General features: G+C 17.4%; 5 protein-coding genes across 5 annotated transcripts in view; 4 read left to right on the plus strand and 1 right to left on the minus strand.

Annotated features, from left to right (window-relative positions):
• Positions 1-2944, plus strand: part of PGSY75_1144400 (hypothetical protein) — a gene marked incomplete at both ends in the record, with an annotated part of 4206 nt that extends 1262 nt beyond the window's left edge. Inside the window, one exon of the mRNA XM_018786559.1 lies at positions 1-2944. This exon is cut by the window's left edge and continues 1262 nt beyond it. Coding sequence (XP_018641354.1) covers positions 1-2944 — 2944 coding nt within the window.
• Positions 2945-4617: 1673 nt separating this feature from the next.
• PGSY75_1144500 (putative ubiquitin activating enzyme (E1) subunit Aos1) lies at positions 4618-5640 on the plus strand (the record flags this gene model as incomplete). The annotated part of the gene is made up of 1 exon (XM_018786560.1): positions 4618-5640. One exon carries the CDS (start codon positions 4618-4620, stop codon positions 5638-5640), a length of 1023 nt encoding a protein of 340 aa, XP_018641355.1.
• Positions 5641-7095: 1455 nt separating this feature from the next.
• PGSY75_1144600 (hypothetical protein) lies at positions 7096-8043 on the plus strand (the record flags this gene model as incomplete). Its single annotated transcript, XM_018786561.1, has 1 exon — positions 7096-8043. The coding sequence occupies one exon, from the start codon at positions 7096-7098 to the stop codon at positions 8041-8043; it is 948 nt and encodes a 315-aa protein (XP_018641356.1).
• Positions 8044-8442: 399 nt separating this feature from the next.
• Positions 8443-9884, minus strand: PGSY75_1144700 (putative apicoplast import protein Tic20; the record flags this gene model as incomplete). The annotated part of the gene is made up of 5 exons (XM_018786562.1): positions 8443-8521; positions 8758-8924; positions 9074-9218; positions 9386-9432; positions 9543-9884. 5 exons carry the CDS (start codon positions 9882-9884, stop codon positions 8443-8445), a joined length of 780 nt encoding a protein of 259 aa, XP_018641357.1.
• Positions 9885-10900: 1016 nt separating this feature from the next.
• Positions 10901-12415, plus strand: PGSY75_1144800 (hypothetical protein; the record flags this gene model as incomplete). The annotated part of the gene is made up of 1 exon (XM_018786563.1): positions 10901-12415. The coding sequence occupies one exon, from the start codon at positions 10901-10903 to the stop codon at positions 12413-12415; it is 1515 nt and encodes a 504-aa protein (XP_018641358.1).
• Between the last annotated feature and the right edge of the window lie 203 nt (positions 12416-12618).

The raw sequence follows: 12618 nt of genomic DNA on the forward strand, positions 1-12618 counted from the left end.
AGAACATAACAATATGGCAAATGATATAAAAAATAATGATATAGAATATAATACAAACAATGACAGTATCAATAATTATTTATATAATAAATATTATATTAATGAAGACCACAAAATAAATGATAACAATAATAACCTTAATCATAATGAAAATAAACACATACAAAATGTTGTTATTGAAAATGCACATATAAATTTAGATGATCCAAATGAAGATATATTATTGAATAATAACAAAATTATTGTGAATGAAAAATTATATGTTTTAAGAACGAATGATAATGAAATATTTAAAAAAAAAGAATTAAATAATTATCTAGGCGAAGCATATAATGATTGTATTATAAATGAAGAGGCATACAAAAATATGAAACATGAAAATTGTGATGAAAAAAAAAAAAAAAAAAAAAAAACTTTTCAAAATGAAAATAGTAATTTTAAAGAGCAACATTTATTATTCTGTAATAATTTGCAAGAACAAATGAAATATAGATCTGATAAAAATTTAAAATATGATGAAAAATTATATAATAATAATAATAATAATACAGATAAAGACAAAAATATTGTAAAAACAACAAATGAACAACATGTACATAATAATCTTATACATGATATTAATAATATACATCTCTCTTTAAATCCTAATACTCTTTCAAATAGTTTACCTCAAAATAATTATCACCAAATGAATAATTCTGAAAAGAAAGAAAATAAACCATATCCACATAATCATAACAATCATATTAAATGTAATATAAATAATATTCATATGAAAGATTCCAATCATACTGAATTTAATTTATATAATAAAAATTGTTCCAATAATAATAATAATAATAATAATAATGTTAAAAAAAAATATATAGCTAATTTAAATATAATTCATGAGAATAACCTGAACAAGTCAGGTAAAAATATGGATGATTATATAGCTAGCCAAGAAGAGAAAATTTTATTTGAAAATGAGAATAATGGTTCAGAAGAATTATATATAGATGATTGTACAGAATTATTGGAAGAAAATATAATAAATAAGAATTCAAATAATAAGAAAAAGAAGAATGAGTATGATGAAAGCATAATAAATACATGTATTGAAAAGGTTGTCTGTAATATATATGATAACGAAAAAGTAAGTTATGATAATATGAATGAAGAAAAAAAGGATGAAAATAATATGGAATTTTTTTTAAAAAGCGAAGAGGAAAGTTTAAAAGATTTTACTATGAAAATATATAATAATAGGAATAAAAATTATGAAAAAGAAGAAGATAATCCAATTGAGGATTCTAACCTTTTGGGTGTGGAGCCATTTTATGAGGATGAAAATAATGATGATGATATAAATCATTTCGATGAAGATATAAATCATTTCGATGATGATATAAATCATTTCGATGAAGATATAAAACATTTCGATGAAGATTTAACATATGATCAAATAAAAATAAATAATGATAATTATGAAGACATACAAAATATAGACATGGAAGATTATGATTATGCAAGTGTAAGAAACAAAAATGAAGATAGTATCCATATTTATGATGATGAAGAAATATATAAGGAAAAGGAAGAACTTAATGGAAAAAAAAAAATATTTTTAAACAATAGAGAAAATGATGGAATAAACACTTTAGATATAAATTATGAGATAATACAAAGTGATAAGGATGATATGAATGATAATTATTATTTGTATGATAAAAATAAAAAGGAAAATCGAAAAAATATCCTTTGTGAATTTAAAAAGAAAAATAATACAAAAGGTATTGTTAACAAATTTAATAGGGACATATTACAAAGGATTGATAAAAAGGATAAGAATAATGATAATTATATAAAAAATACTACATATTTAAGTAACGGAAATCCACATATATTTAATGATAATACAACAAATTATAAGCAGAAAGAAAACAGTTTTAATCAAAGTGATTTTTTACTTTTAAAAAAAAAAGAGCAGGGAAATAGTCGACTGAAGAAGTGGCTATGTAAAATTAATGCTAGAGAAAAAGAAAAAGAAAAAAAAATTCAGAAGAAAAAAAATGAATCATATGAGAAGGAATTACAAAATTGCACATTTCATCCTACATTAAATAATAACAGGATAAAAAGAGAAGGTATTATGAAAGGTATGAATGATAATAATTATTGTGATAATAAATATGTGGGTGATAATTATAATTGTGATAATAAATATGTGGGTGATAATAATTATTGTGATAATAATAAAGATTATTATAATTATGAAGAAGAAAAAATATATCATTTCAATAATAATTCAGATTACAAGAATATACAAAATGATACCATTCATAATTTTAATATAGATGAAAAGCGAAACGATAATAGAAAGATGAAAAAAAAATTAAATCGCAATAAAATACTTTATTTGAAAGGTATGAAAAGCAAAGAATTATTATTGAAGAAAAAAATAGATTATGAAAAAGAAGAAGAAAAGAAATTTAAAAAAGAATGTATATTTCATCCTTCTATAAAAGATAATGTAAAAATATTCCTTTCTGATTTACCAAATGGATATAACAAAACAGTGGATAGAATAAAAAGAGGTGTAGAAGAAAAAAAAAGAGTAAATGATTTTTTACAACATAGAATCCCATATATTAATAACAATGCAAATATTAAAAACGAAAAACAAAATGAAGGAAAAAAATATAATAATAATAATAAAAATAATATAACTCAACCATTTAGTTTTGATAAAGGAGAATATAAAGTAAAAATCAAACCAGTTTTTTTTGAAAGAAAAATAAAAATCTCAGAAAATAAAATAGCTTGTCTAGCTATTCGTGAGGATGAGGATCCTTTATATATTGTTGATATTTTTTGTAAAATACATGCACTTAAAAATGAAAATAAACAAATATTATATGACTACATTCTTGACGAATTGAAGCAAGCATCCTTCGAAAGGTAATAAAAATGGAAATATATATATATAAGAATATGTATATATGTATGTGTATATATATGTATGTATATATATATGTATGTGTATATATATGTATGTATGTATATATATATGTATGTGTATATATATGTATGTATTTTTTAAATTTATTCGAAAGGAAATAAAGAAGGAGAAGATAAAATGTCACCATAATATGTTGACACATATACATTTTTTTTTTATTTTATATATATATATATATATATATATATATATATATGTGTTTTTTTTTGTAATGAAACTTTTTTATAATACATAAAAAAGGAAGGTTATAATATATGCAATTCCTATGAAATATCTACATATTAAGATAAATAAATAAATATATATATATATATATATATATATATATATAATGTTATATGTCAATGTACCATTTTATTTATTTTCTATTATTACAAATAGAATGATTAAGTTTTATATGGATACATTAAATTTTTTAAGTTTTCAATTATCTTTTTTTTTTTTTTTTTTTTTTTTTCCTTCTTTCTTCATTTGTTTTTATATTACTAAAATGGTTTCGTAAAAAAAATACATATTTTTAAAACATTAATATATATATATATTACATTTTTTTGTATTTTTTGGTTTATTTTTATTTTTTTGAGTTAAAAAAAAAAAAATGATATACCTTTAAGTATCAATGAATATCTAAACTTAATATATAAATAAGGATATCTCATATTTATCATACTAAAGGTTTATTAAAAAACTAAGACAAATAAGAATAATATATATATATATATATATATATATATTTATTTATATTTATTGTATACTTGTTTGATGCATTTTAAAAGGCGAATATTATAAGTAACATATTTCCCTATTCGTTTAGAACTTTGAATTAGGAATTAAAAAGAAAAGAAATATAAATGTAAATATATTATAAACAAGTAAATAAATATATATATACCTATAAATGATATAATATTATCGTTTATGTATAGAGAAATATCGTTCTTAAAATATATACATGATAATAATAGTATGAATAATTTTTAAATACAAGGTATATATGTTTGAAAGAATTACTCGCTTTTTTTCATGAAAATTATAATATATATATATATTATGTATATATATTTATTATCCTTTTATTTTTTATCTATATATATTATGTATATATATTTATTATCCTTTTATTTTTTATCTATTAAATAACAATCTAAAGAGAAAAAAAAAAAAAAAAAAAAAAAAAAAAAAAAAAAAAAAAGGTGAAATGTATAATCTATGCTATATTAGAATATTTTCTTATATAAAAATATTATTATACAATGGATGATATATATATTTTTTAATTCTCTTTTACTTCTTTAAATAAATGATTTATTATATATATATATATATTTATTTATTTATTTAACATTTAAAATTTTTTGTATTTTAATGTTTTCTTTTTTTTTTTTTTTGTACTTTGTTTTTTTAAGCCTATATCTTATGCCAAGCATATAATAATGATATAGTACAATATATATATATATATATATATATATATATATATATATATATATAACTAATTTTATTATTTTATTTTATTTTATTTTTTTTTTTTGTGTCGTAAGTTGGTGTGTTAGCTGCATTTATATTTATACACATATTATAAGCGTGGTAGTATAATTTTTTTTAAGTAGTTAATAATGGAGAAAGAAAAAATATATGATCGTCAGCTAAGATTGTGGGGAGTAAAAGCGCAGAACCGGATGATGAAATCTAACGTGTTAGTTGTTGGTTTGAGTGGTATAAATATTGAATTATGTAAGAATTTAATTTTGAATGGTATAAATATAACAATAATTGATAATAATATAGTTGATGAAGAAGATATAGAGAATATATTTTTTCTGAACGAATATGATGATATGAATGAATATATGAGTGTAGCAATATATAAAGAATTAAAAAGTATTAATCAATTAATTAATATAAAAGGATATATTGGACATATAGATTTGGATAAGAATAATATAATAATTGAAAAAGAATTGATATATAAAGATAATGAAATAATTAAAGAAAATAAAAAAGAAGAAGATTGTTCATATAATATATGTGATTATATAACAAATTATACTTGTGTATGTATTTCATGTGAAGATTATCCTTTATATAAATTAACAAAAATAAATGAAATATGTCATGAAAAAAATATAGGATTTTTTGCTAATATGTGTCATGGAAAATATGCTTTTTTATTTTCTGATTTTGGAAACCATATAATTGAAGAATCTTATTATAAAATAAAAAATGATGATAATAAAAAAAAATGTAATGATAAAAATATTCAAGTTCAATATTGTACACTATCTCATTTTTTAAAAGTACCATTCTCTAATTTAGATAAAAAAACAAATGAAATTATTTATTATGTTTTTGCATTAATATTATATGAACAAGATAAAAATATTAATAAACAAAATAAACAAATTGATGAAAAAGATTTCTTAAAATTTTATAATAAGTTAGCAAACAAAACATATATTCAAAATCCTACCGAATTATGTAAAACTTATAAAATTAACTTCTCACCATCATGCTCTATCATGGGAGGAGTAACTTCTCAAGAAATTAGAAAATTCATATCAAGACAACATGAGTCCATACCTAATTTTTGCGTTTTTGATATGAACCAAAATATTGTTTGCACATCAATGATTAAATGAAAAAATTATAAAAAGGAATAATAAGGAACTAATTTTTAAAAGGAGCCCACAATAAATAAATATAAATATATATATATATATATATATATATATATATATTTGAAGGATTATACATAATATTGAAGGCTAAAAAAAAAGTAATATATAATGATATTAAGACAAAAAAAAAAAAGGAAACACATATATATATATATATATATATATAATATTATATCCAAAATTTTGGAATAAAACATATTTTTTAATTCTCATTTCATGTTGATAATATATATATATTTTTATTTTGAAGTGTGACTATGTACCTATATATATATATATATATATATATATATAATATATTATATAAGGCTACATATTACAAATATCTTTATAACTTTAAATACCATCACTAAGTTGTATTCTTTTTTCAACAATTTATTTATTTGTCATCAAACTTTTAAGAATAATTATTAATAATATATATATATTTCAATGTTCTCAGTGGCTTACGTATAATTTATAATAATAGATAAATGTATCTTTATATATTTACGGTATAATATAAAATGTACACGCCTAAAATATATAAATTATATATATAATATTATATATAATATTATGTGATAATTTAATTCTTTTTAAGCCTCATTAATAATGAGAATAAAGCATGTTTATAATAATAAATTATTCTTTTTCATTTTATATTTTTTTAATATATATATATATATATATATATATATATATATATATATTTATCTTTATATATAATAAAATATATACTTATTATATATATATATTATATATATCTTTTTATGAATGTTAAATAAATAATAATAATAAAATAAATATTATATATATTAAGTATATTTATAATTTACATATATATTATACATATATGAAGAATTTTATAAATTAACTATTTTAAAAACCTAAGAAAAAAAAATGTATGTTCAATTTTTTTAATAAAATATATATATATATTATAAATTTCTGGAAATATAATATTATATATATATATATATATATATATATCATAATCTATAAATTTTTATTAAGATTATCATTTTTATTTTTTTAAGTGAAATGAGAAGCTAAAATGAGCTTTTTGAAATATTATAAAAATAGAGAGGAAAAAAGAAAATCAAAAAAAAAAAAAAAATATATACATAAATAAATAAATAAATATATATTTATATTTATTTATATTTCTTGTGGCAGTTATACTATACAATATAGTAACAGTTTGTATGTAATATTTATTTTTTTTATTTTCATTTTATTACCTTTTTTTTTTTCGTATAGTATATATAATAACCCATTTTTTAAAATTATCGAGTTTTCTGTCCATCTCTAATTTTTTTTTTTTTTTTTTGCTTTTTTGTGTTATTAAATATATATATAAAATAATATATACATATATTTATATATATTTATATATATATTTTTTTATTTTTTTTGTGTATATTGTTTTAAAAAATGAATAATTCGAAAGAAAATGATTCAGTATCAAAAATATCATTAAAAAATAAGAATATAAAGTTAATAAAGGTACCAAAGTTTGTTTCTAATAAATGGTTACAATATAATAATAAAGATATTGTAGGTTTGCTTGGCTGTAATAATAATACTGATAATGATATAACAGAATTATATGTTCAGAAAGATGATAGTGACAATGTTAAGAAATTACGTTGTAATAAAAATAATACTGTAAATACATATATTTTAAAACAAAATGTAATAAAATTAAAAAATACAAATAAAGGTGTGAATAGTACGACTGGTACAGTAAATAATAAAAATAACGATTATACAAATTCAAATAAAGGAAAGAATAATATGAATAATTTATCGAAAGATAATTCTGATAAAAATAAAGAATTTGATTATGTTGTATGTGCTGATCTTATTAAAACATGTGACTATACTTATTCGTTTTTGCCAACATTAGATCAAGATTATTCATCAATATTAAAAGAGAGACATTACAAGACGAATGTTAAGAAACAAAGATTTACTATTATAGAAACTAGAAATGAAGAAAATATGGATGCTACACATACTCTATTTAAATATTATACATCTGAAGATAAATTGAATAATGAAAGTAAAGATAAAAATATGAAAAATAATAAAAGATTATTTACAGACAATGATAACATCAATTCTATATCTCATTCTACTTCTAAACAAAAAGCGAAGCAATCTAAAAAAATGCATGTTTTTGATTTGGACAAAGCAAAAATTAGTATGTTTAAAATATTTGAAAGAGAAGGACAAAACGGTGTGCCCTTTTCTATTTTTACCAAAAGTTTTAATATTCCTGCAAATCACATAAAGGGCATATTAGATGAAATAGCAATAAAAGGAAAAAGAGATAGTGATAAAAAAACAGTATATTTTTTAAAAAATTGTATGGGTTAAATAACTTTTCAATATATAAAATATTTTATAAAAACATAAATTAAGAATGAATAAAAAAAAAAAAAAAAAAAAAAGGAATTCTATTTAAAAATAAAAAATTTTTTATAGATATTTTTATGTGAAATGATAATAGAAAGGATATTCTAGTCAATAAAAATATTATATATATATAAATATTTTATTTTTTTCAATATATAATGGTGATGTTATACATATATATTATATATGTGTGTATATTTTTTTTTTTTTTTTTTTTTTTTCATAATTAAGTTTATTATTTTGTTTTAATATTTTTTTTTATTATTTATTTTGTATATGAAAAGGATAAACAATAAAAAAATAAAAAAGAAATTAATAAATTATTTGATTTGATATAAACTTGAAAAATTTAGACAACTTTTATAAATCTTCTTTTTGATTTTTTTTTTCTCCTATGTGTAGTTTAATAGCTTCTGACAAAACGGGTATTTCTATGTAGCTAAAATGAAAAAAAAAAAAAAAAAAATATATATATATATATAATATATATACAAAATAGCTATTTACATGAACATGTTCATAAAAAAAAAAAAAAAAAATGAAGCAATATTCATAATACAAAGACGAAATGAATTTAGCTACTAAATGAAATAATATGTATATTGTATATATTTTATATATTTTATATATATTATATATATTTATTATATATATATTTTTTTGAATTAAACTTACTATCCAAGTAATGATGAGAAGAAGGGAATGATTAAAGAACCAAAATATATAGCCATAGTAGAATATAAAATGGTTAAGTTAAAAATATCTGTGTCATTATAAGAGTAGGGAAATACTCGGAAATAAAATAAGGAGAGTGCATATCCAAACATGGACAATATTAAACTCTAAGAAGATGTTAAAAAAAAAATATAGTATAAAAAATAAAAGCATGATCAACGCATAAATTTAATAATTATATAGATTAGTTGTAATAAAATTATTCATGTTTACATATACACATATATTATAATATATATATATATTTTATTATTACCTGCATATGATGATATCTGATAAAATAGTGGAATTTAAACTTATTTTCTTTAACAAATAAAAAGTATAAACCCATAAATGTAACAAAAGACATAAAGGGGATGGAAGAGTAAATCTGATTTATCCTTTCAATTTGAAATAAATATCTTAAAAAAGAATTAACAATTAAAAAGAAAAAAAGAAAATATAAATATTATACAAAACATAAATATATATACATTTACATATTGATTTATTTATATGTATATGTATTTAATTTCATTTTATAAAATAACAAATATTTATATAAACATTCAAAATAATATATATTTACTTGTGAGTCCATATTGGCAGTATATTTACCAAGGGCATAACGAAAGACTGTATATGTTATAAAAGTAAATAAAAAATTATTTATATATCAAATATATTCACATATATACATATACATATATATATATATATATTTATTTATTTATTTATATATTTACTTGTATGGCATCAATTGTAGGAAGAATGTAACTTATGGATGCTAATAACTTGTCGAATATAGTTACATCAGTTTCTCCATGAAATATATTATTGATTTGACTTTTTAAGGTGGCATATGCTAGTATTTTCCTTTTTCTAAAATTTATGATATTATTTTTTCTTAAGGTATAATATGTTTTTACATGACTACTGATATTTGTTCTGTTCACATTTATAGAATTGTTCGAATATATTTTATTAACATAATAAATTTTGGCCTTTTGACTTGGTTGAAATGAAAATACATTTTTAATAATTATAAAATATATTAAAATATAATAATATGTAAGAAACCTACACATTTCTTAAATATGTTAAGGAATCAAAAGAAGAAAAATAAAAAGTACATAATTCATGGCTTATTACATTTTTTACATAATTATAAAATTAAACAAATACATTATTATATATATATATATATATATATATATATATATATTTTTATATTTATGTGTTGTAAAATAAAATACAAATAGGAATATAAGATATTATAGAATTATTGGCTTATTACATTTTTTACATAATTATAAAATTAAACAAATACATTATTATATATATATATATATATATATATATATATATATTTTTATATTTATGTGTTGTAAAATAAAATACAAATAAGAATATAAGATATTATAGAATTATATAAATAAAAATAAATATGTATAATACTATTATGTATAAATGTTCAAATATGAAATATTTATAATGTTATATAATATAATAAAATGATAATTATATTATAAGATTAAATAAGGTATGATGAGGTTAAAAAAATTTTTTTTTTTTTTTTTTTTTTGAGGAGGAGGCTTGAGGAACTCATATGTACGTATAAACATATATTTGAATAAAAACAATAAAGCATTATAAAAAAAAAAAAAAAAAAAAAAAAAATACATATATACATATATATATTAATATATATATTGTTTGATTTATTTAGTAATTTTTTAATTATATAATAATTAAGATTATATTGTTTTAATTAATTTTTTTTATTGCACAATAACATAAATGATGTGAAATAAAAAATGAGAATTAATAAATACACATATAATTTATTTGTCCAATAATATATATAAATATATATTTTGTGTGTAATTCATTTAAATATGAATATATGATAAGATAGAATGGTTGGATATTCTATTAAAATAAAAGTTTACCTTAAATAAGAAAACATTTGTATTTAATATATATATATATATATATATATATATTTTGTCTTAAAAAATTTTAAATATAATAAATAAACCATTTTATTTGTATAAAATAAATTAATCTCTCTATATATATATATATATATTTTTTGTGTAGAATGAAAAATAATGAAGATGAAAATAGTGTAAGGTCATTAGGATGTAGTGCATTAATGGAGTTATTAAATAACAATGAGTTGTATGAGAATAATGAAGAGAGTTGTGATGTAAGTAGTAGTAATAAAAATTATGTAAAAGAAATAAATTTATTTGAAATAAATAATAGTCTAGAAAATGATTCTATTGATAAAAAAAAAATTTGTTATTCTACAAGACTGTTAAATAAATCATCATATAGTAAATTAAGTGAAAAAAAAATTGATTTAATTAATTATAATTTAAGTTTTAATAATAATATAAAGACTGATTGTTTTAAGAATACTTATTTTGATACAGTTGATAAATATAATCTTTTTTTATCATCGAAAGGGAAATACAAATATAAAAATAATAATAATAATTATTATAAGGATTATAAATGTTTAATGCCATACAATAATAAGAACGAAATAAAAAGAGATAAAAAAAATAAAAAAAATAGAAAAAACGTGGATTTAAATTTTTTTTCATCTCAAGAAGATATTAACACATATACTTCATTAAGAAAAAAAAAAAAAAGAAACAGCGAAATTGTAAAAAATTTAAGTGCACCAAATAAAGATGAAAATATTTCTGATATAGAAGAAAACAAATTAAAAAAAAGAAAAAGAAAACATAGTTATGAGAAAAATATATATGCAAATAATTATATGTTCAATAATACATATGAGAAAAACAATATAAAATTATGTAATTTATCAAATAAAAAAAGAACTAGCCATAATATGTTATGTGATTATATAAAATCACCTGATGGGATAAAAAATTTTGTTAATAAAAATGTGAAAGACAAAATATTTATAAAAAATGAAGTATGTGATAAAAATCAAAATGTGGTTGACATAGAAATATGTGACAATGAAAAGATAAATAAAAATAATATAAATAATATAAATATTATGAATAATATTTCAACAAATAAATATAATAATATTATAAATGAACAGAACAAAAAGAAATTAAAAATATATGATAAGGGGAATGTACTTTGTCCTCATTCGATTGATGATAATAAAAAATGGAATGATAATATAAATATTGAAAATATTAAATATATAGAAATTGATATATATGATAAAAATGATAAATATGATAAAAATGTTGAAAATTTTGTGTTCCTTGATTTTATTCCTATGACAGAAGAATATTTAAAAATAAAAGAAACAATAAATAATTTCAAAAATAGAAAGCTACAAGATAATAATACATTGTGTAAAAAGGAAGATAATGTATATATATATTCTATTCCTAAGAGTAATTTAAAAATAAATGCAATCAAAAAAGAGTATGAAAAAGATATGGAAAATGATATAGATAAAAATAAAAAAACATATAACAATTCTGAACAGTCATATATAAAAAGAACATATAAGGATTTGAAAAAAAACATCTTAAGCAAAAACATAAAAATTATTAACTATGATTATGAAAAAAATTTATGTTACATATTGATAAGAAAAAATTCCACTTCGTAAATATAAACATAAATAAATAAATATATATATATATATATATATATATATATTATATATATATACTATTTTTTTTTTTTTTTTTTTTTTTTTTTTTTTTTTTAAAAATTTTATTATATATAAAAATAATATAAAAAAATAAATAAATAAATATTTTTATATATATATATATATATATATATTTATATTAAAAAATAAAATAATAT

This window comes from Plasmodium gaboni, chromosome 11, assembly GCF_001602025.1.
Source record: "Plasmodium gaboni strain SY75 chromosome 11, whole genome shotgun sequence".
Taxonomy (NCBI): Eukaryota; Apicomplexa; class Aconoidasida; order Haemosporida; family Plasmodiidae; genus Plasmodium; species Plasmodium gaboni.